General features: G+C 44.3%; 1 protein-coding gene across 1 annotated transcript; it reads left to right on the top strand.

Annotated features, from left to right (window-relative positions):
* The first annotated feature begins 352 nt into the window (after window positions 1–352).
* plcb4b (phospholipase C, beta 4b) lies at window positions 353–24,678 on the top strand. Its single transcript, XM_088362395.1, has 39 exons — window positions 353–629; window positions 2,077–2,126; window positions 5,937–6,009; window positions 11,517–11,614; window positions 13,009–13,089; window positions 13,220–13,279; window positions 13,677–13,820; window positions 14,378–14,457; window positions 14,530–14,583; window positions 14,650–14,731; window positions 14,800–14,900; window positions 15,318–15,375; window positions 15,839–15,947; window positions 16,343–16,553; window positions 16,614–16,707; window positions 16,784–16,863; window positions 16,975–17,059; window positions 17,133–17,223; window positions 17,303–17,398; window positions 17,475–17,623; window positions 17,686–17,781; window positions 17,843–17,981; window positions 18,049–18,133; window positions 18,352–18,476; window positions 18,865–18,916; window positions 19,216–19,318; window positions 19,393–19,557; window positions 20,223–20,427; window positions 20,927–21,015; window positions 21,082–21,291; window positions 21,367–21,432; window positions 21,534–21,649; window positions 21,711–21,786; window positions 21,877–22,052; window positions 22,123–22,224; window positions 22,299–22,356; window positions 22,430–22,516; window positions 22,704–22,737; window positions 23,090–24,678. Exons 4-39 carry the CDS (start codon window positions 11,531–11,533, stop codon window positions 23,164–23,166), a joined length of 3,720 nt encoding a protein of 1,239 aa, XP_088218521.1. The 5' UTR covers window positions 353–629; window positions 2,077–2,126; window positions 5,937–6,009; window positions 11,517–11,530; the 3' UTR covers window positions 23,167–24,678.

Below are 24,678 nucleotides of genomic sequence, written 5' to 3'. Positions count from 1 at the left end.
TGACACTTGGCGCCACATTTTTCTTAATCTTAAGATTTCATTCTACTGCTCACCCGGATGTTGCAAAGTAGCTCTTAAACAAAACTAAGCCTAAATTTTCTGACACTGCTCATTTTAGCAGATCACAACCAAGCTCTTTTTGACAATGGGATGAATACACATACTTTTTCTTTATTACACATTTGTTAGGGCTATTTTTCCAAGATTCAGTGATCAGCGCACCACCATTTTCTCCTATGCACATCGTTACTAATTGGTTATTCCTTTGTTGACATGTGCAGCCTACTGTGGGAGGAGAGGGGAGTCGCGTTGGGATGCGGGGGTGGCGCTTTGGTGTTTGCCCCCATCAATGCACGGCGGCTCGGCTAGTCAGCTGTTAGACAGGCAGGGAGGAGCTGGATGTGCTTGGGCTGGATGACTCACTCTCCGCGCACCCATTCACTCGCTCTCTCCCTTTTCTCTTTCTCTCTCTCGCGCTCACAAACGTAACAAAAAAGAAGAGCAGCTTGTTGGTCGGACGGTCGCCGCTCAGTCTCCACGAGCACCGGGACCAGCCCCTTCAGGGAGACCAAGAGGAGGCAGCCGGCGAGGGAACGAGCCGCACCGGACTGCTTGCTGGACTCCTCTCGGTACTCTGCGCTCTTCTTGCGGATTAAAAAAAATATATATATAAATATATATAAATTTAAAAAGCCTGCAAATCTCGTAATAATCTAGCAACACTGCCGGGTTGAGCGCTGCTTTTACGCTTGCATCACAGCGTTCGTTTTCCCCCCCCCCGGTTATTAGAAATAATAATAATAAAAACTCCCATTAGATAGCTCGCGTCACATTTATCCCTCACACAGCTGGAGACAGTTGTTAGCTCGTGGCTAACTCGCTAGCGTGCCACGAGCGTGAAAACGTTAGCAGGTAAAAACATGCCAAATGTGTTTTTATCTGTGTGCCCGTGGTGTGCATTAAATGCAAAAGAGATGAGAGTATCGATGTTTCCACAGTGGGGTGGTGCAAGGTTGCTGGTGGTGCTGGAGGGTGCAGGCGCTGCTAGCTGGGAAGCGGGACAGAGGCTGACTGCAGCCGGTCAATGACAAAGCCTGTGCCAGCCGTGCAAAGGCTGCCGGAGTGAGTGTAGGGTGTGTGTTTCTAGCAGGTTGTTTACTGGAGATGCTATCTGCGTGTGCATGTGCGCGCGTGCTCGTGTCTGTCCCAAATAATAGTGCTGCATGCAAGGTGTCATTGCTCAAGGTCTCTCCTCCAGCATCATGGAGGCAATAAGCGCAATTGTATATGCCATGCATATATATATATTTTTTTTTTGAAGACTTGCAACCTGGTGTTAATTTCCTGAAACTCTGTTGTAATGGTAAACTAAGGAATATTAATGTGATTTTATTGATATTATTAGAGTAACATCAACAATTTCGGCATCAATGCATCACCGACATCTTCATAAATGAGTCTGCCTTTCACTTGTAATAAATTCGATTCCTTTCTTAAATTAGCAGTAGCAAACGTCAGCAGCAACATGTCTGTTGCTCAGTGTGACAAGTGTTTGATCGCATGCACCCAGTAGATTAAGTGCTCCTTATTTGTTCAGTGTAATAACCTGCAGGCAAGCCACTGGGTTTATTTGCTCTATAAACAGCTCCAACTCTACCTGTAGTATTTTCCAGAATTTTTTTTTATGTCACATTATCCTCTTGAAGATGACACCATGTTGCTGTCGTGTGCTTCCATTTTAATTCCACTGCCTCAAACTGACAGAATAATTAAAAAATCAATAGAGAGAAATGAATTATTATTCACATTAAAATATTCCGCTTCCATCCAGTCACTTCCATACTTTCCTCACGTCCGCATCCGTGACGGGGTTTCATCATGGCCGATTCGGTCTGATAAGACAGGTGTGTGACTTTGCTGGTAGACGTGATTTGTGCGGTGTTTTCCCGGGCGGGAGAAACCCGGCAGCCTCCTCCCTAGCGAGCTTCCGACTGTAAAGCAGCCAAATAAGTCCCGACGGCGTGATTGATGAAAATCTCTCCCCTTCTTACCGTATGTCCTTTTTTGTCTCTGCAGGCTGGCCAAGACATGAGCCTTTCCCGCTGATTGTAATTGATGCAGAACTGGTGAGTTGATGTTTTTTTTCCTCTTTTTACGAGCGGTGATATTTTTTATTTTTTTCCTTTTGCGTTTATTAGGCCTTACATCTTGAAACAGCTTTGTCATTGTTATTCTCAGGTCCCCTCCAAACATGCCATCCTGGGAGTGTTTCTAATATCGTGGTGCCTTGTGCAAATCCACCAAAAAGTCCTTCTAATCCATGTCCGAAAAGACACAGATGGTAGTTTCGTTTGAAGCAGAGCAATGAAAATCGATGACTTGGTATCAACCACGTAACTCAAATAAATTGGGTTGGAGTCTCACTTTGCTGAATGACCTTTGTTAGGAAAGTCATTTTTTAAGAAGCCTTGCCCCAAACACACACAGGCAGTCTGCCATTTTGGTTTGGAGGCACCATTTTATGTTCGCCTTTGATTCCTCCATGAGATGTTTTGATGACAACACATCAGTCACGGCAAAACAGGTTGCCGCTGCTGTGAAGCTCCCCAGATAGATGCCGTAATGAAACGGAGAAGTGATTGCTCTCCATACGAAGTTCTCAACGCATTATGTAATGTGTATTAATGATGTCATCATGTGTAGCGAGAGGCACGGCGGCAGGCGGAGGTTGATTAGCGTTCAGGTGTTTTACGCCTCTCGTATCTCACGTAAATGTTCATCATTATTATGATTAATAGAAGCTAGTGCGTGCACACACACATGTACGCACGCCATCTTCCCCCATGGCGTCGTCCACGGTGGGGATACACGTGAACGAAATTTGCTCTTCCAATTAAACTGCCGACCTTCGCTCCAGAACGCCGCAATACTCGACGGCGTCCCGTCCTCTGCTGGATTGCTATTATTACACACAGCCGCCCCGCTAAATGCTCTCCAATTGAAGTCAGCAAAAAATGGCAAGGGTGCACATTATTTTTCCTGTATTTATAGCAAGTTTTTCAAACATCTTAAATGTAAGAATCCCCCTAACAGTGTTCTTTTTAAAAATAAAATTAGAAATAATAAAATAAAAACAATATAAATGATATATTTTGTGATAATATTTTAAAATGTGGTTTTTTTTATTAAGCTAAAAATGTATGATATTCTCCTATAATGGAAAAAAAAGTTAATTTGGATGACATTTCCATTATGAAAAATAAAATTAAAATGACTTGCAAATGGTGACTACATTCAAAGGCGTACTATTTCTTTTGCCTTGTAGGAGGTTGTCACCCAAGTGAATTTGTCATCGTTGCCGAGCACTGTTTGAGCGTCAAATTGAGCAGAATACATCGCCATGAAAATTAGCCGCTCGGACACATGACTCGTGGATGACTTGACAAGCGGTGGGAATGTTGCTCCCTCTTCTTCCCGCCGCCCCACTATGTGTGTGCACGGAGCAAATGTTACAACATAATAAGTCAGAGTAATTATGTAACATTTAGCCACCGCTATGTAGGGCACGGCGTGTTGATACCTACTATCGACTTGCATCATGCAAAGCAGTCAACTTTGTGTTTTGCCAGCGTAAAGCATTGAGCCTAATTTATGACCTAAATTTTCCACGCCGTACTTTGAACTTTATTGCTCATAAAACCAAAACGCCAGGACCACATTTGAGGATTATAAAGCAGGGGCAAATGCATTTCTGAAGCCAGTGCCAGAAATTTGGCGTCGGCCACTTCTCATCGTTGTCATTTAAACAAACATCTTAGACAGGCATGTAAATCCATTCTTAACAGGCTGTCATAACAAAGCGTGAACACGTGGGAAAGTGTTTGCAATCATGTTTGATTTTATTTTTTTTTAACAGCCTATTTCTAAGCAATATTTTAACATTGTTTCCTGAAATATCAGTCTTAAACAAATGTTATGATTATATTATTAAATTATTATTCTATTCTATTCTATTAAAAAAAAAAAAGACAGTTGCCGTTTTGGGATGGAAACATCACCCAATCCTTTTGTCCACAGAGTGAAGTGGTTCAAAAATTTGAAGGTCATTTTAGCACATTTCTATTCATCAATGACTCATCCATCCGGTAATGAGCATTATTACGTAAAACCGTGGCCCGAATCTCTGGTTTAATCATTAATTATGTCGCATTTTGGTGAGTGAGAAAGAAAGAACGTGTTGAGCGCAAAGCAGACTTCATTTTGTACTAACCAAGGAAACTCCGTCATTTTTTTCAAGGAGCAGGAAGTGATGTTGTCTGTGGTCTCTTGCTGACTCACTAAGTGCAAGATTCATTCCCGAACCTCAAAATAAATTTTTATCTTCAATCTCAATCGACTTGATTTGATTCAGCTTGGATTCTGTCGAGTGAGACTTCGACTCGTGACATCTCCAGCTAGTCGCCAAATCCTTCCGATGACCTCTGTTTACCTTTATATGACAGTTAAGAACTTTGAAAGGTTACTAAAACCGTTGCCTGCTACGGTTAAATAAGGTTTTACAACCGATCTCGGTCCTATACGGACCCTGAAGAGCTTTTGTCCATTAAAGCTCTCCAGCAAAAAGCTCTTCATCCTTCTTTCAAGTGCTCTTCTGTTTAATTGATTTATCAGCAGGATAAACTGTCCCCTAAAGCTGCGGCAAAAAAAAAAAGTCTCCGTCCATCCCCAGTGGGGATTCAGCTGTGTGACAAAAACCTGCAGATTTGCTCTCCAGAGTGCCGGCGTTTTTTTTACGTCTCCAAGGAGTCATATAAAACAGGAAGACGGCTGAGAAATAGCTTCCACCACGTGTTCGGGGCAGCCTGAGAGTCCGGGACAGAATGTTTTTCCGATTCTCCTCACCAAACGTATCGATTGTTCTTCGGCTCAGATCATCTCAATTTCAAAGCTAACGGACTGTAGCTGAGATGTCTTTGATTCAGACCTTTTTGTCGCTTCACAGAATTTCCCCAAACCACCATTTCCTTCCGTTGGTTGGATTGTTTGTCTCCAGGACCTCAGCGGTCCACGTTCTGCGTTTTTATTTGCATCCAAACATGGCTGTTACTGTGTTATATTTAGAATAGCCTATTCCAGGTAACATGAAGAAAATGTCACTTCCCTCGCTGTGTCCCATCTCATGATACCTGTGGGATATGTGGCGTGTGCGCCTCAACGCGTTTGTGTGTTTCTGTGTGCCCCCCCCCCCCCCCCTGTTGTTTTAATCTCCTGCGGCATTGTCATTGGTTAAATGACACTCTGCTTCTGTTTACACCTCTTCAATCCTCACGTCGCACATCCTCTGCCTTAATGGTAATTGCACACGTGGCGTCCTTTCTCAATAATGTGATCCTTATGCAATATGGATCTATATGTTCTCGCCGGAGTGGTTTCGACAGAATTGACATTTGAGCCTGTGTTGTATTTTCCTGACAAATGCTATTTAAATGAAATGTGGGAACGGACAGGACATTCCATAAATAACGTCATTTGTAAATGGGGATGGTCCTGTAACGCAGTCTTTGACTTGTGCTGATGTGCCCTGTGCTGCCTGCACTTATCCGTTAATCTCTGTACCAAGCAACCGCACGACCACAAGCACTTCCTGTCCCGCTCGGGAAAAGCCGTGGAATCGTTTAGCATTTTTATCTCTTCTTCAGAGTGGACGTCTTCGTCTTGAAATCTTTAAATGTACGATATTTGGGGGAATAGGGCGAACATAGAAAACAGTAACCTACATTGTGTGTGTGTGCAACCCCCTCAAGGCACCCTCAATATTACTGTAAGTGTACACCATGAGACTAAATAATAAGGTCAGCAGCGTGATTACACTCAAGTAAGATTTAATTTTCTTCTCACTGTCTCCATGACCCCCTTTTTTTTTCTTCTGATTTCAGAGAGGTCCAGTGACTGTCCTTTTTGCCGTTTCCCCCCCAACCCTCCCCTCATTTTGCGGCCCCATTTTGCTCGGTAAGTACATCCCTATTTTTATTATTTTCTATTAAATTACAAGAGGAGGAAAGATGTACTGTATTACAGTTTTATAAGTTCCGACTGTCTGTCGGACACCAAAGTTGTCTGTGATTTGTTATAAGATGAGTGAATCGGGGCACGGGGCCAGTGGAAGGAGGAAGAGGACTGCGAGCGTGTCCACCATTTGCGAATTGAATTTTGACGCTAGATGGACCTTCTTTCTTTTTTTTTTTTTTTTTTTAACAGGGGAAGTTAAAGGCAATCATTCAAATAGACGACTTTCACTAAGCGGCGCAAACAAGAGAAATGCTTACCCCACGGGTGGGGATGGAAACATAACTAAGTGTCTAATGATGGGTCAAGCAATTTGTGTCAAGGCCCAAGGGAGCATCCAGGCCGGGTGGCCTTGTGAGTTCCTCCCGTCCCGTCAGTATAAATACACACTCGGGTCCAGATCACAGGCTGGAATGTTTGTCTGTGTACTTGTTATTGAGTCTAGAGTGTGTGTACACCGGCGTGATGTCACCGCTGCGAGCGGACCAACTGAAGGCCGTGACTGGCCCGCTGGGTTACTATGGCGACCAGTTGTGTGAGCGATGAGCAACATCTGTGGAGTGTTTGTTTGTCAGGCAGGTTTTCCTCCTTCTCCTCTTCTCGGCCTCTGCCTGGGAAACACTTGTTACAATGTATCGTCTCTTTCATGCTTAAGGGCCTCCTTTATTTATATCCCCAGAGGGGGAAGGGACAATTTAATTTACGCCCTGTGTAGTTACTGCTGTAGTGTTTTGATTTGCAAGCGAGTTTTTTTTTTTTTGTCAAGCGCCTGTGTTCAAGATCCAGTCTTAGTTAGTTAAACAAAGTGTTGATGATACGTTTTAGTCTTCCCGGAACCCTTCGCTCTCCCTCAGAGTGGGACTGGGTGGGAGGATAATGATCCCTCGCACTTCAGAATTACATGCCGAAAGCTGTCATGAGCCTAAACTATGGCGACAACTTCCATTAACATTAAACTTTTTATACGGCGGCCGCAAAATATCATGCGGTGGGCCACAAATTCCCCCCGGGGCCGCAGGTTTGAGACCCATCTTTTCAATCTCACTGCCCTGAACCAAAGTCCTTCCTGTTGGCCTCGGGACCTCTTGCAGTAGGTCGAGCCCAAAAGCAAAGCTCCCGTTCTGGGGAAGCATGTAACCCCCCGGACCTCTGAGCCGCTTCTCCTCCAGCTCCGCTCTATATGGACATGTTCTATTTTCCTGGGCTCGACAGCTCCTGGCAGCCTCACCAGTAGCTCACCAGGGGTGCACACATTCTCTATTAATGCAGACTTATTTGGGCAATGAGAGAAATCTCTTATTTTTGTCCAACTCATCTTCCCACTTCCTGTGTTGATATCTTCAGCGGGACAGATCATATTTAAATTTTCATATTATGGAAATGTTTGTGCAGCTCTGCTTACCTTCAGGCTTTGTGGGTGTGTTTTTGAGAAAGGGGTCTCCATAAGTGTGTATGTTGAATATTTCTGCCCATGTTTGGGCAAACATTCTCCAGAAGATCCTTCCTCGAGTTAAGTGTAGCTGGGCAAACTGAACCTTTGACCTCCTAATCTGCTATCACCGAGACTATCAGAAATACACACACAGTAGCTCACAACAGTGGACAGCATGTGATGTAACGCAGTAATTTGGACATAATGCAATGTTTTCACTCGAAGGCCGGTTACCTAACGTCTTGCGTCCGAAGAATTCAGCCGTTGGCAAGTTGTCCTCCCCCGTGCTACCTTTGCCACCTCCAAGTCGGACGCGGATGTTTCTGTGCTCAGATTAGATTTAAGCCTGTCGATTTGGATTGTTGTGTCCTCACATGCCAGCGGGAAAGATTATTGTGCAAATATTAGGCCATCTGCGTGTGTGTTCACTGGCACAGCAAACCGTTTGGATCCAAATGTCCACTTTGTGAGGATTTTGACCTTATTTTTCCTATTCCCTTGCGTTCCCCTCCATGGTTTGTTCTTGGTCAGCATACAATCTAGTGGCGAATATGCATGTAATTGAACCGACCCTTCCATTCATTCAACAAGCTCCCAAATAACCCGAGGACAGACCTTATTTAACCCCCTTTCAACCTTGTCAGCCCCCTCCCACCTCCTCCATAGCGTTTGTTCACTGCTGTTATTGCCTTCAGCACAGCACACACACAGCGACAGACTGACACACACACATTGAGTCTCATATCCTCTATTCAGTAAAAGCCTCAGGCCATCATTTATTAGGGGGTTGCTCCGTCCATTAAGCCATGTGTTAAATTCTTTGTATAACTCAATTTGGCAGCGTGCGGATAGTAATGACTATATATAGAGAGAGCTAGTTTGGCCATGTCTATCTTTGTGTGTTTATTGATTTGTTTCACCAACTAATTTACATCTTCCAGCAGGGAATTAATACTTGATATCGGCCCCACGGCTGTCTGTAAATAAAGCTAAGCCGTGGAAAGATTCATATTTGAGGCAATATTGGAGCTCATCAGTGCACACAATGCGGCTCTTTAACACCAAATGATGTCATCGGTGGACCGATGAGTGACGGTGAACTATAAAAGGCAAAAAGAAACAAGCGAGGCCTCGCTCGGGTGCTTTTTTTTTTTTTTAAAGTCATTAAAAAACGTTTGATTTACACAAATGTGGATTGCAGGCTTTTATGAATGCAAAAAGATCTTTTCTACTTGAAGTTACTCAAAAAGGAGCTTTTAACCTATGGGTCAAATTGACCCGTTTTAAAAATCTAAAAATGTATTGTTTTTTTAAAATGTGCTTTCACATGGAAGCCTTGTAAGAAAAAGAAATACATGTGTCACTTTCAGGGAGGATCTCCATCCTTGTCCGGGTTTTTCTGTTGACAGACTCGAGCATTGATTCTGCTGTCGTATTTGCCGTTTGCTCAGAGAAAACAGGGTTATATTGCAGTCGTAAAATCTCTTATTGGATTAAAGACATTTTCTCCTACGCAAATATAGAAGCCGTGTGGGCGATACGTGCTGTGGAGTCAAGCCAAACATGAACTCTGCTGGAAAAGCAATTCATGTGAATTGTCACTCATCTTGCTGACGTGGTCTTTTTAATTTGGGCAGCGATTTTAAATTGCGACTCTTTTGTTTATTTTGTTATGGTTTGAGCAAAGCCCATTCATCTCTTCTTGCTTCTTTAATGAAGGTATCTGTATTCAAAAGGAGAAGATGGCTCGAGGCAACTCAAGGATGTGACTATTGAATGAAGAAAATTGCTTCGCTCTGGCATTGATTTAAGACATACAACAGCAGCCAGTCATTTAAAAAAAAAAATCTTTTAGGACAGATTTTATGTTTAAAATTTCTACAAATAAATAAAATAATAACATATAATTAAAATAATTAAAAAAAATATTGAAAATGTATTGTAAAAATAAAAAAATACAAGTTAATATTACGTAGAGTATTAACGGCACTTGCCCTGGAACAAAAACCTGATGTGAATTGAAGGCGTCCTCAGTCAACCTTTGCACTGCCTGCCGGATATAGCCTCATTTTACTTTATGAGGTGTGGGACCGCTGGGTGTTCTCTATCTGTTGTAATTATCTCCTTGTCAGGGGGTTGGACAGTCAGGGGGTGCTCGGACCTTGCTCGCTCCCACCTCGGTGCCTCACGTGCACGCTACGGGATCGCTGAGAAAATATTACCTAACGCGCTCGCCTCGCCTCCGACAAGGCGGCGCAACCCAATTAGGTTCAATTAGGATCCATCGGCAATCTGATTTGGGATAGTTAGTCTGATTTAATCAGATGTTATTCCTTTGAATTCTGGATGGGGGAGAGACCATCTGTTCAATTGTGGAATGCTGACTTTCCCTAGCCAAAGCTTAACTGGATTTCCTGTTCTCTGCTTACATCATAATTTTTGAGGGCTTTCCCATCCTCACAAATTGACTGAATTTTGGAGCTGTGTTTATCCTGATGATGGAAACGTATGTTTGGTAGAGGAGCAAATCCTTCTGGAATTAAAAAAAAAAAACCTTATGAGAAGCTAAAGTTTTTGGGGGGGTTTTCTATTTTCGCAGGGCCTTCAAAAATGAATTTCCAAAACATTTTATTTTGGCGCCCAGCCCGGTCTTGGTCATTATTCAGGAAGTGAGCATCTATATTTTCATTCCCCCCGACATTCTGTGTCCATCTGTGATCCCGGTCTCCTAGTAGGATGCCACAGATGGTCGAACGCCGGGTTGATTTGGATGTACTTTGCCATCAACGCGTGCGATGATCTCGAGCTGTGATGCAAAACAAGCAAAATATCAAAAAAGAATTTGAACGTAAACAGTCGCCACCGTATGTTGATATCTAAAAACGTGCTTCATCTGCTCTTGGCGAGAGCTTCTCGTGGCCTTTGTAGATGTTGGCACTGATGTGTATTGCCCACATCAAGAGCAGACGTCCCCCTAATGGCCTCTCTCCACTCTCTGTCACATACAGCCGCTTGCCTCATTCTCTCCCGAGCGAGCAAGCGAGCGAGTCATCATCTATCCCCACAAGCGAGTTTTTTGGTTTTTACCATGAAACGTCTCTGCCCACCACGAAGTTGGTATCGCCGAATGATTTTTCATGGTTGACCACAGGAGCCCGCGAGAGTGTCTCCATTTTGAAATAAAGTCATAAAATAAAGATATACGCGGCACAAGTCGAGTCAGTAAATGTTCCGGGCTGTTAATCGCACCGCATTTCACAGCGAGAGGTGCGAGATTGCGTCAGGCCGGCGAGGGGAAAAGGGCAGTAACAAGGTTAGGCAGACACATCGTTAGAACTCTTCAAAGTGGAGAAGCGGTGCAGAAAGCCAATGTGTCAGGGAGAACTTTTTTTTTTATATAACGATAAAAGCGAGGGATTGAAAACAAATGAGAAGTGCAAGACTGAAGTCAAACTTTATGACAAGTGTGTGATTGGTGGTTTTGGTTGGACAAATACTGTAAATGAGGTCCTAAAAATGAACACAATTTGAGATAAGGAATTTTTTTTTTTTTTTAATCCAGTCAAGATTTTGACATCAACTGGTTCTTATTATGAAACAGTTCCACGCAGGTGTCATGGCAGGCCTATAGATAGCGTGTCATGCGCTTGTCTGGCATATTTGAGAATGACGTAAGGAGGAGACTATATTTGGGTTGGTGTCATCGACAAGATAACGCTTTGCTGGCGGGCGCGCCCCCTCCCCTCCCACCCTCCTCCCCGAGGCGGCGCATGGCTGCGCACGTGCAACGTGTGTGTGCACGAGACAGCTCCTGAATCAATCCTCGTCCTCTTCTTATGGAGCGATAAAAGGCTTCTTTTGTTCAGTGCCAGGCTGGATCATTAGCGTTAGCTCCCTTCATCCCTTGAAGCCTGCTCCAGTCTACCAAAAAAAAAAAAAAGCGAAATGATCTTTCTGTGCCCTTTGCCAACTTTGTTTTCTGTGCGTTTGACTCATTGTGTGATTCCCTTTGTTGCAGGTCTGTGAGGAGCCATGACAAAGTCGTACGAGTTCAACTGGCAGAAGCATGTGCCCGAGTTCATGCAACATGGCGCCCCCTTTGACAGATTTGATGAGGTACAACAAAAGTGGACTTACTAGTTCTATGAATGAGACATCTAAAAAAAAGTATTTAAAAAAAATAATTGATTGGCCATGATCACTTTGACCGCTCCCACAACGGCGCTGTGCTCCAACTCGCAGATCTGCCAGCTAGTGGTCATATTTCAACTTTCACAACTTTTGTATTTGCTCACCATAAATAGTAGTGAGTTTTTTTTTTTTTTTTTAATGTATGTATGTGTCTGTTATTGGAAACTCCTTTTCCAAATAAGATTTGTGCTAAGCAAATATTGAAGTCCCATGACAAGAGCAAAGAAAACTTGTGATGTCACTCATGCATAGAAATTCATCGGCAAACCTGTGACAATTAGCACTTTAAGTTTTCTGCAGGAAAGTTCAAAACAGCGCATTCATTCATTCTGGATTTTTATACGTGAATTAACAATCCTCCGCTGCTCGGAAACTAGAAAGCCCGTAGGCGATGTTCCTGCGTCGATTTTAAACGGCGTCCGCCAATTCCACCCCCACGCGCACACTCGAGCAAATATGCTAAACAGCATGGATTTTTCTCACCCCTCCCCGTACTAAAAACACGGCCTGCTGAGTGACTGATGGTCCAGACAGGTTTTTGTTTGTGCTTATATTTCAGAGACACCCACAAGAGAAAAATATGCCATTTAGAGACCATATTAAAAAAATTAATAGTTTAACTCCACCCACATGCTTCAAACTGATGACAAAAGTGCTGTTCTTCCCTAGTCTATTACAAGGGGGATTTGTTTTCGTTTCAAAACAAGCTTCACATTCCACCATTGATTTTTGAGTCAGGTTTCCGTCCCGCCGCTGATAAATGGACAGGCGGGAAGGTCACTTGTGTCCTCGGTCATCAGTCAAAAGGCTTTCCTCAGCCACTCACAACCTGCCTGCATGCAGCGCTTCCGTCTCCGGTCGTTGACGGATGTTTCTGGAACTGCCGCAAAATGACGAGCACATGAAAAAAAACAACACAATATTTATCGTGTTTTGAGTCAGATGAATAAAAATGCGAGACAAGACCGTGCTGTAAAAGACATCCTTTTGGGGAAGCGAGCTTGTCACACAGTGTGACAGGTTGGCTTTTAACAGTAAACCTTTTTTTTTTTTTTTTTTTAACGACCTTTTAAGTCGCTCGGGCTTTTAACGCGTCTGTCACACAGTTCTGTTGGTCTTTTTGGGAGTTTAGATAAAATGGAGAAGCCGAATCCCGGTGTAATATATGAACGTTAAGGTCGCTTTATTTTTACGATGAAACTCCTTGGGGTTACAGTCATTTAATTTTAAACTGCACAACTTTTTGTACTTTGTATTTTAACATGTCTAAGATTTGGGGATATTTTTTATTCATTTTCTTGACTTTTGCTTCTCCTCAGGACCCGTACATCTTTGAGCCCAATTGCCAGGTGAAGGTAGATGAGTATGGCTTCTTCATCAGCTGGAAAAGTGAAGGAAAGGTACACAAATGAAGTTCGTCCTCGCCTTGATAAGAGTGTTATTTTGCTGTAATGGGGTTAATGTGATCCTATTTACGTGTCTTTCCAATTCTCACTACCTTTCCTTCCCGCTTCCTCATTTCCGTCACAGGAGGGCCAGGTGCTGGAGTGCTCCCTCATCAACAGCATCCGCGTCGGCGCCGTCCCCAGGGTGAGGGGGAAATAAAAAAAAAAAAAACACGAGCCACCAAAGTGTTCCTCCCACGCTGATGAAAAAGCAGAACGCCGATGTCATTCTTGTGTGTGCGGAGCTGCTCGTTTGGTGTTCTGGGTCAAGAAGTTCGGGTCAAAAGCTGATGCTGAAAAGACACTTTGTTCCTCTTGCATAAATCATCGTATGATGCTAAAATAGATATGCATTTGTAATGTTATGTCAATTTATCATGTTAAAAAACTGATTTTTTCCTATTCTTCTGTCGTGTGGAGGAAACCTTTTTCCACTTTTACAATAATTAATAATAATTGAAATCTCCCAAGATGATTCATTTAAAAAAAAAAGGACGCGACTCCTTCTCTTACACACAAAATGGTCTTCCTTTCCACGGCAGGACCCGAAGATCTTGTCGTCGTTCGAGGCCGCGGGCAAGACAGAGGCGGACCTGGAGGGCTGCATCATCTGCATCTGCAGCGGTGCCGACCTGGTCAACCTCAGCTTCATGTTCATGGTGGCGGAGAACCCGGACATGGCCAGGGTGAGGGAAATAATCGTTTGCGTGTGTAAGCTCCAAATAGCCACGTTTGTCGTGCTGACAGATCGCGTCTTTCAATTTAGCTCACTCATGCTGGCTTTTATTAGCTGTTAGTCAAAGCTCATGTATGCTACTTATAGCTCTCCAGTCATGCAAAGATGCAAATCCACAGGAATGAAGGTTGATTTAAAAAGCTGAATTAAACTTCTTCTTTCAAGACTGTCCAGTGATCAAAATATACACAGAGGGTGGCCATTTGTGTTTTTATCAAGGAGCTTGGCACTCCGTGTTTGCCACCATGGGGTGTTATTTATTCATCAACACACACACACACACGCACACACCATTTTTGCCCACAGGTTTGCTCACACACACACATGCGCACACTCACCAAGACACTATCAGCACCTTCCAGCGTGCACATGGCCGTCAGTAGCAGACCTCAGGGCGTAATAGAGTTATTTACATGAACACACACACACACGCTGCAGCCCGTGTTATCCCGCTTAATGGCTTTATCTTCATGTCCGTCATGCTGCTCGCTGCTGTTTTGCACACAGAAATGGACGGAGGGGTTGAGGTCGGTGATTCACAACTTCAAGGCCAACAACGTGTGTCCCATGACTTGCCTAAAGAAGCAGTGAGTGCCAAGCCGCCACAGCAGGTCGATTACGCCTACGTCTGTCTAATTTCTTCGGTGTCCTTCTCGCAGCTGGATGAAAATGTGCGTCCTGACTAATGTCAATGGCAAGATTCCCGTGAGAGGGTAAGAGCCAATTGGCACCACAACTCATATTTATGCCGCTAACTCTTTTTCTCCTCCCATCTCAAGGATTACACGAACGTTTGCATCAGGCAAGACGGAGAAGGGCATCTTTCAAGCCTTGAAGGATTTGGGCCTTCCGAGCGGCAAGGTGGGCTCTCACGTCTGGCGACACGCGGCTTTCCTCACTCAGGAAAATAATTTTCATTTCGCCCGCAGAATGATGAGATCGAACCGTCGGTCTTCACCTTCGACATTTTCTACGCGCTCACGCAGAAGATCTGCCCTCGCACGGACTTAGAGGACCTCTTCAAGAAGATGTAAGAATCCATCTCCCCCTTTTGTGCACTTCTTTTTCAACCTTCCAAATGAATAACAACCAAAAGAAGTAATGGCCTCGCGTTGCATTGGATTTGCATTAGCTCCACCTAACAAGATTCACTGTGACGTTATCCGCTAGCGCCGCATCCTTTTGTAAATAATGGTGGCAAACATTGTCGCTGCGCCCGCTGCACTAACGAAAAGAGCCTCTAACCCGCTTCTCCAGTTCTCCGGCATTAACGATCTTCTACCTAATGACATTTTCACCGGGGACGATTAGTCCCCGCAAAAGAGAACAAAGCCAGCTTGTTGTTTCTAATAATGTGAACTGACTGCCTGCTGGGGGAACGACTGACTGACTATTTCCAGAAGCTTAACATTTGTTCTTTTCTCTTTTCTAATGGATTCCTTTGCAGCAATGGGAGCAAAAGTGATTATTTAACAGTAGACCAGTTAGTCAGCTTTCTCAATGAAGTAAGCTCTTTATTTTTCGTTAACTTTGCTCTCTGTGTGTTTGTTTGTTTGTTTGTTTGTGTGTGTTTGCCATGCCTTCACTACCCTCAACATCTCCATTAAGGAGACTTTTTTACTTCCAAGGGCAACTTCCTCTGCATGCCGTCCCTCATTCTATCCCCCTGTACGCCCCTCTTCCTCATCATCCCTCCTTCCCTCCCTCCTCAGCCTCGTTGGTGTCTGATGGATGTTGCCACGGCAACGGGAGGGTAGAGGTTTCTGTCCTGTTGCTTCCGCTGCCTGTGTTGTGGTTCTGTGACCAGCGCACTTGATACTAGACAGCACCTATTTGTGATTTGGTGTCACTTATGAATCATCATCCCCGTGTGTTATGTCAGATGCACAATTTATTTTTATTTATTTTTAAGACAAACATCTGTATGTTGGTCATTGTTTGATTTTGTTATTGGCACTTGTTCCCCAGAATCAGCGGGACCCCCGTCTCAATGAGATCCTCTTCCCGTTTTATGATCCCAAAAGAGCCACACAGATCATTGAGAAATACGAACGAGATGAAGGGCTCAAGAAGAAAGGTGAGTGAGGAGGAGAAATGAAACAGGAAACATTATCTGGGTCTCTGCTGCCACCAATCGGTTCGGCCAACAGAGCGCACAGTTTATATATATATATTAATATATATTTTTTGAGATGACCTATTTAACAGTCCATCAGTGCTGTGTGGGGAGAAATTTGAGAAATATTATCAAATAAACTTTAAATTGCACTGATGTCCTGTTCAAGGTAAGAACGTTTACATGGTGCATGCCCGCTCTCTTGTGGACAAATGTGGTGTTACATCTATGAACAGTTTATAGAGCACTTTATTATTATTATTATTATTATCTGAAACTCAAGTATGTGGGCATTTTTTTACCCAAATATGTATTCAATGGAATAATAATGTATGCATTTTCAATCTAACCTCCAGGCCTCATGTCCAGCGACGGTTTCTGCCGCTACCTGATGTCGGACGAGAATGCACCGGTGTTCCTGGACCGCCTGGAGCTTTACCAGGACATGGATCAGCCGCTGGCCCACTACTTCATTAGCTCGTCCCACAACTCCTACCTGACGGGTCGGCAGTTTGGCGGCAAGTCGTCGGTGGAGATGTATCGCCAGGCCCTGCTCTCAGGATGCAGGTAGTTATTCAAGACGCATGTTCACAATTTTGGGATGCGTATGCTGATTGTGTGTGTCAGGTGCGTGGAGCTGGACTGCTGGGACGGCAAAGGAGAGGACCAGGAGCCCATCATCACTCATGGCAAGGCCATGTGCACTGACATCCTGTTCAAGGTAAGCACTTTTACGTGGTGCTTGGGCGCCCTCTTGTGGACAAATGTGGTAGTACATCTGTTGTGACTGCCTACAGGATGTAATCCAAGCCATCAAGGACACGGCCTTTGTCACCACAGAGTTTCCTGTTATTTTATCCTTTGAGAACCACTGCAGGTATTTGCACAATTGTGAGGATGTTGTGTTTTATCCATTTTAGAATAAGGCTGTAATTTTAAAAAAGAATGGAAAATGTGAGCTGTAATTTATTTGCTTCTGTGTGTCCAGTAAACCACAACAGTACAAAATGGCCAAGTATTGCGAGGAGATTTTTGGCGAATTTCTCCAGAAGCAGCCGCTGGAAAACTTCCCGGTAACCTCTCCGCCCTCCAGAACCACTTTGGCGACTCGCTCCAATTCCAACGTATGAATGTTCCCTTTTGCAGATAGAGTCCGGTCGCCCCTTACCCTCGCCAAATGATCTCAAACGAAAAATCCTCATCAAAAACAAGCGCTTGAAACCGGAAGTGGAGCAGAGTAAGTTGACCACTTGTAAACGGAATCTTCGTTCTTGAGTCATCTTGTGGTTGAATGTGTGTTTTAATGCGTCATACAGAGCAACTGGAGGCCTTCAAGAAGCACATGGAGGCAGGAGAGACCAACACCACGGCCATCATCATGGGAGAGGAGAACGAGGACGAAGCGGAGAACGGTGAGATCGGGCAACCCACCACAACCCGTGATCCCATTACGCCGCCCTCATCTGAAAATGACATCATGATCCCCAGGAGAAAAGGAGCCCGAAGATAAGGATGTGACCTCGGAGGCGCCCAGCAGCCTTTCGGAGGCGCCCAGTGACAAAGAGGCCAACAGTGACTCTCAAGCTAACGCTCTGAGCACCAAGAAAGTGGAGGAGCGCAGCAACAGTATCAAAAAGGTGAGATTGACCCACTTTTACTCGGCCGTGATGTCGCTTCATATCGTCGCCTCGGGTCGCAGGTGCCCGACGACGAGACCACGGAAGTATCCGAAGCTACGGAAGCAGCCGACGCCACAGATATCTCTGAGGCGTCCGACCCTGACAACAACAAAAAGGTCCGTTTATGACACCGGCCACATCCCGACCGGGACTGATCCAGTTTGTGTCTTCAATCAGGAGGGTTCTGAGGACTTGGAGGAAGCTCTGATCGCGCAGTACACGTACGTGGGCGCCACCACCAACATCCACCCGTACCTCTCCGCTATGGTCAACTACGCCCAGCCCGTCAAGTTCCAGAGTTTTGATGTGGCCGAGGGTGAGCTCACGTTAATCTCTTGAAATGGATCATGTGCATCTTCCTAATGGTTTTTTTTCCTCTTTAGAGAAAAACATCCACCACAACATGTCGTCTTTCAACGAGTCTGTGGGCCTCGGCTACTTGAAGACCAACGCCATCGAGTTTGTCAAGTATCCTTTGGGTTCTGGATTGGAATCGCTTTTGGCTAAAATGTGAACTGTGTCGCTTGGCCTCACATGCGACCGCACACACTCTCCCTCCACAGGGACTTCTTGACCTGAGCTGTTCACACTAAAAATAGTCCTGCGGTGCAGATGATGCACACACACACACACACACACATACGCATGCTGCGTCTTTGTCGGAATGTTCCTGAGCCCGAGCGCAGCTACAACAAGCGTCAGATGAGCCGTATCTACCCCAAAGGGGGCCGAGTGGACTCCAGTAATTACATGCCTCAGATCTTCTGGAACGCCGGCTGCCAGATGGTCTCGCTCAACTTCCAGACCCCAGGTACCGCATCACGCCATGCGGGGCCGCCGTCAACCTCTCTCACACACACACACACACACACACACACACACAGATTCTAAATATACATGTATTTTCAAGCAATACAAAATAATGCCTTTCAATTGAGCACCGACCAATTCAGGAGTAAAGCGCCATCGGAAATGGACGGATTTTACCACACCGCACTTGACTGCCCGCCTCAAACGTAGGCGCGAGCCTGTTGTAAAGCAGCTGTTGCCCCACCGCCCGAGGCTAAAGGGTCGTTCGACATATGGCGCTTCCCGCAAACCGAGCATGTGCGAGGCCAGAGGCGCTGGCACGAGTAGATGAGCGCCTTCTAAGCCTTTGCAACGCTTTAGATTTTATCTCTGTTTTCCCTCCTCCCCAGATTTGGCCATGCAGCTGAATCAGGGAAAGTTTGAGTACAACGGATGCTGCGGGTGAGAGCATCTCCTTCCTCTCTCTCATCACTTAAAGCTTGTCACATCTCATTAGCGGTTGCCGTTGGTGACCGGAGCCGCCGCCTGGCGCTCCCCGGGGCCTGTAAGTGGTTTTCGGAGAAGTCATCTGTCTCGTCCTCCTCCCAACCGCCTCCCCCTCCCTCGCCACTGCTAATGCGGGAAATGTAATATGTGTAATATACAAGGAGGTCGTGGGGCCATTATGTCCAAATGGGAAAACATCACCTGAAAGTGAAAGAAATCAATTCATTGACATTTTCCATTATTGCGCACATAAGGTACCTGCTGAAGCCCGATTTCATGCGGCGGTCCGACCGAACATTTGATCCCTTCTCGGAGACGCCGGTGGACGGCGTCATCGCCGCCACATGCAGTGTGCAGGTTAGATACCGAACGTTTCGACCTCATAAACGCTGATCCAGCCTTGTTTACCATTACCTCCTCTGCGCTTGCAGGTGTTCTCCGGCCAGTTTCTGTCAGACAAGAAGATTGGCACGTACGTGGAGGTGGACATGTACGGCCTGCCGACCGACACCATCCGCAAAGAGTTCCGCACGCGCATGGTGATGAACAACGGACTCAACCCTGCCTACAATGAGGAACCCTTCGTATTTAGAAAGGTGAGTCATGTTAGTGTTTTTTTTTTTTTTTTATTTTCAAGCAAAACATGCAATGCATTTAAATGTAGGTGTAATTAAATCATATTAAATAAAATGCGCGCTTGCAGGTTGCTGTGTGCGCAATAGTGCTGCTCTCAGCACAATGAGAAGTCTCTCAGCCGTGACTGTGACTCCAGCTCCCTTTAACACACACCATCAATCTCAGCGCCATGCAACACACACACACACACACACACACACACACACACTATCAGTGAGGGGCATCACAGGCTGCTGGCGAGATCCCTTTTGTCACATGTACACACGCAGCCGGCGGGAACCGGCAAACACCTTGAAAAGCTCAGCTGGCATGCGTGCGCAACAAGCAAGACTCATCGGATGAGTCACAAGCGAGGAGGCGGGGCGGGGCCTCACCACACCTCGCTTTGCGTAGCTTCATTCATCTCACCTCGGGATTCTCTTATCTCTTCGCCAGGGATTAATCATCCTCTTCTCTTTGTTCACTTATCACTTGGCTCTTCATACCCATAAACATACTGCAGATGTAACCTTTAAACATGTACAGCATGCGTTGTCATGGCGATGGCCTTGTCGCTAGTCAAGTTAGCCATATTGTAAAGCATCAGTTTGGTCAAAATTGTTTGTGTGCTTCTTTTTTTCCGCAGGTGATCCTGCCGGATCTGGCGGTGCTGCGCCTGGCCGTGTACGACGACAACAACAAGCTGATCGGCCAGCGCATCCTGCCGCTGGACGGCCTGCAGGCCGGTTACCGTCACATCTCGCTGCGGAACGAGGGCAACAAACCCCTCTCGCTGCCCACCATCTTCTGCCAGATCATCCTCAAAACTTACGTGCCCGATGGCTTTGGAGGTGAGTGAAACAAACGTCCCCAAACGCTTTCCAGGTTCATTTCAAGGGAACTTTGTTTTCATTTTCTTCGACTTCCTTCCTCTTTGCCGCTGGTTGGTTTCCCGATAATGATGTGCTTTAAACATGCAAATGAGAAGACATTTGCAGCTGTCATTAAAGCAAGCCAAAGGGTTGGCGCAGGGAAAATGACCGCACTCGTTAGCGCCTCCTCCTGCTGGGTGTGCTCTGATGCTAGAAGCATTTTGTTTTTGATTGTTTCCTGATTGCTTTTCTTTTTATACTGCTGCCAAGGACTTGTTGTCTTTCCATATTGGATTTATAATGTAAAGGGGAGGGTTTAAAAAAATATATAATCTAGTCATTGGCTAGTTTTCTAGAATAATTTCTAGAATGGTAAAAATGTGTTTTATTTTTTTAATTTATTTTATTCATTTTTTTATATTGATTGTTTTTCAGTGATTTATATTTTAACCAAGCAGACATAAATGATACTTTGCAGCGATCGTAGACGCTCTGTCCGACCCGAAGAAATTTCTGACCATCGCGGAGAAAAGAGCCGATCAGATGAAAGCCCTCGGCATTGACACGGTACCTTCATAAACATAACCAAACATAAACAAAACACTGTCATGAAAACCGACCGTTGCGTCTCAGAACGACATCGCCGACGTCCCGAGCGGAAGCTCCAAGAACGACAAGAAGGGAAAAGGCCGAGGGGATACGGTGAAGGCCAGCGTGACGCCTCAGAGCAGCTCAGACGTCGCTCATACCTCCAACGCCGCCCAGAACAACACGGCAGAGACCAAGAAAGCAGATAACACACTGGTACCCAATGTCAGCATTGACGACTTAAAGCAAATGAAGGTACCGTCTTTTTCAAAAAGTAATTTCTGTAAAATAAAAGACTCTGTAATGTAACGTGTGTCTCTCCCACTGCAGACGTACATTAAGCTCCTAAAAAAGCAACAAAAGGAGTTGAGCGCATTAAAGAAGAAGCACTTGAAGGTCAGTGATGCTTGCCTTACATTGCATCCGAATGTTTGTTTATTTATTTATTTATTCATTTATTTATTTTTTTATTTTTTTATTTTAAATTGCCTTGGCAGGATCAAAACGCGATGCAGAAATCGCACGGCACGCAGGTGGACAAGATGTTGTCGGCGCACGACAAGGAAAAGAGCACGCTGGAGAAACTGCTGGAGAAAGCCATCAAGAAACGAGGGTAACTCGTGACACGCCTGTACCTAATGAATTGTCCGCTGAGTATACGTATTGCCCACCAGGGAAAACAACTGCCAAGATTTGAAGAAAGAAACCGAAGACAAGATCCAAACGCTGGTCAACGATCACAAAGCTAAGGTGCGCGACATTCAGCCTCACTCGTGGTTTCGTCGTCGGGAGTCCTGACGTGCGTTTGTATGTGTGCGTGTGTGTGTGCGTGCGCGCTAGGTGAAGGACACAACGGCGCAGCACACCAAGGAATGGTCGGAGCTGATCAGCGGCCACAGCAGCGAAGAGCAGGAGATGAAGGACGCCCACGTCACGCAGCAGTGCCAACACCTCAAGAAGCTGCTGAGTAGCATGCAGGAGCAGCAGACCGGCCAGCTCAAACTCATACACGAGCGGTGAGACACTTTTAAACTTGTCTCTTCCAGGTTTCCGTAGTTCTCATTTCCACGTTTGTTGTGTGGGCAGGCAGAGCAAAGAGATGCGAGCCAACCAGGCCAAGATGTCCATGGAGAACAGCAAAGCCATCAGCCAGGACAAGAGTATCAAAAACAAGGCAGAGAGGGAAAGGTGCAACAACACAAACACACACTTTTGAACATACAGTATTTATATCCAGACGCCATTTTGTTTGTGACACGCAGGAGAGTGCGAGAGCTGAACAGCAGCAACACCAAAAAGTTCATGGATGAGAGGAAGAGGGTACGTACACAAATAAAAAAACCTGCACGAGTCGACCGGGGGGGAAGACGTGACGTTTGCGTGTTTGTGTTAGTTGGCCATGAAGCATCAGAAGGAAATGGAGCAGCTGGAGAAAAACCAGAAAGAGCAGGTGGAGAAACTGGACAAGTTCAATGAGCAGGTACAACAGAACATTATATAAAGTCCCATTTTTATTTTTCATTAGGTACACTGACACTTTGACAAAGATTGCTCGTTCATCTCCATCCATCCCAGTGTATATACATGTATAGCATGTATGTGTACGCGTATGTTCTTTTTTTTTTTTTTGGAGTTGTCTATAATATCATTTGCTTCTCCTGGCACAGCTTTTGGCATCACACCATGCAAACAAACAAAAAGGTAGGCACCTCCTTCACGGTTTTACCACCATGACACTCTTCCTGTTTTTATGCTTTTAAATGCAATAAATATTTGTCAAGTTGTACGATGACATCATAAAGAGTCAAGTTGCGCAACCAAAACAAACGGGCTAACAAGCAAACAAACTACTCGAACATCTTGACTTGATTTGCAATTCATCAAGTGTGCTGACTCCCATTGAACGTGAATTTATAATGGTCTCGTTGTTTTTATATCACAAAAACATTTGAAAGGGGGTGTGTAGACTTTTTATGCACACCATATGTTTATTGAATGTGCATGTGCCTTCCATGTATGTTTCTTAATGCTGTGTATGTATTTATGTTTAAAGGCAAAGGACATGGAGCAGATGGCCAAGTTGGAGGAGGGGATGGAGTGCAGACCTCCCACGGTGGTGTGAGCGTCTGACACGCGCGCACACACACACAGACGCCAAAACTCAGCGCCCCCACACAAACACACACAAACAGACACAATGTAGCCCCCCCCCCTTACAAACACCATTTAGCTTTGGAACTGCGCACATAAACACTTTGTTTGTATGTGACATGATTGGAATGTAGCACTGTTTGTACAATCACACTTGATTTCTAACGCAAAGCTGTTTTCTAAAATTTTGTTGAAGTAGTATTGTGGGGAAACAAAATGCCCACATTAGTGATGCGATGAAAATTCATCTGGGTGTTTTGCACCATCAGTGAGGCTCCCAAATTAAATTGATTCTGATATTTTCATTAACCACTTCCATACAATTGTGTTGGCAAAAAAATGATACAGTGATGAATATTATTCCATCCAATTGTATGGAAGTGTTAAAAAAAATAATAATATTTTACTGCCCCAAAAAAAAGCTATTGTGTTGTCTGAAATGTTTACATTTTAATGTTTTATTGACCCCCCCTCTTTAAATTCACCCAAACTGGTTTTAGCAGGTAAAATAGGGGTGGGCAAAGTCTGTTCTTTTAGTTAAACATTAAGATTTGATTATCAAGACTTTTGCAGCGTTCACATAGCTGCCCCTCCAATGCAGTTAATTTTAATGTATTTATTCAGTTTTATTATACAATTTTATTTATTCACATTTCTTAATTGAATATTTTAAAGTCATTTTTTTATATACATAGATACAATACAAAATATTTCCATTCACATTTTAATTTTGTTTTTATTTAAAAAAAAAAAAACATTATCTACACATGAGCTAACAGCCATTTTTAAAATCTAAGGTGTCTCTAGAGGACAAAAGTTTGCCCAACCCTAACGTGACTCAATACTCAAGCAGTGATTGAAAAAAAAAAAAATGTGCAAAATAAAATCACCACCAAATTGCTAGTCTATGCTCACAGCAGCAGCTTTCTGACATCATCAGGATGACGTCTTTCTTTCCTCTTGCTTTAATTTCTGTTTTCTGTCTAATTCGTCTGAGCAGAGGCCGCCCCTCTAGTATTGACAAGGGCGTGAAAAAAGAAAGTGCTTTTATTCCTTGGCGTCGCAAATGTGCCACTCGGTGTCTGTTCAGATTGTTTTAATTTATTTGAGTGAGGGTCAATGCCAAATCCAAGAATTATTTATATGGAGATCTCTATATACATATATATAAATAAATGAATATATATATTATATATATATATTAGATATGATGTCTAGTTAAACTGTTTGTTAGAGGCTTTTTTTTTCTTCTATTTTTTGCACTTATGTTGTCGGTCCAGAAGCAAAAATTATTTTTGCTCCTTTTTTTTTTTTAACTGTAGCTCGCCAACCAACCATACTGTGTGTGTGTGTGTTCTCTCTGGTCTTTTTTTTTTTTTTTTTGTATTTCTATTGTACTGTTGAACTTATAGCGACGATGACACGGTTGTTACTCGGCTCCTTTAATACTGTTTTATAGTATGTGTACCAATAAATGACAGTGGAACATGA

This window comes from Syngnathus floridae, chromosome 19, assembly GCF_059516105.1.
Source record: "Syngnathus floridae isolate MCC-2025c chromosome 19, RoL_Sflo_1.0, whole genome shotgun sequence".
In the NCBI taxonomy this organism is placed as follows: Eukaryota; Metazoa; Chordata; class Actinopteri; order Syngnathiformes; family Syngnathidae; genus Syngnathus; species Syngnathus floridae.
Note: the sequence above shows the minus strand (reverse complement) of the source record. Positions and strands in the feature narration are given on the sequence as shown.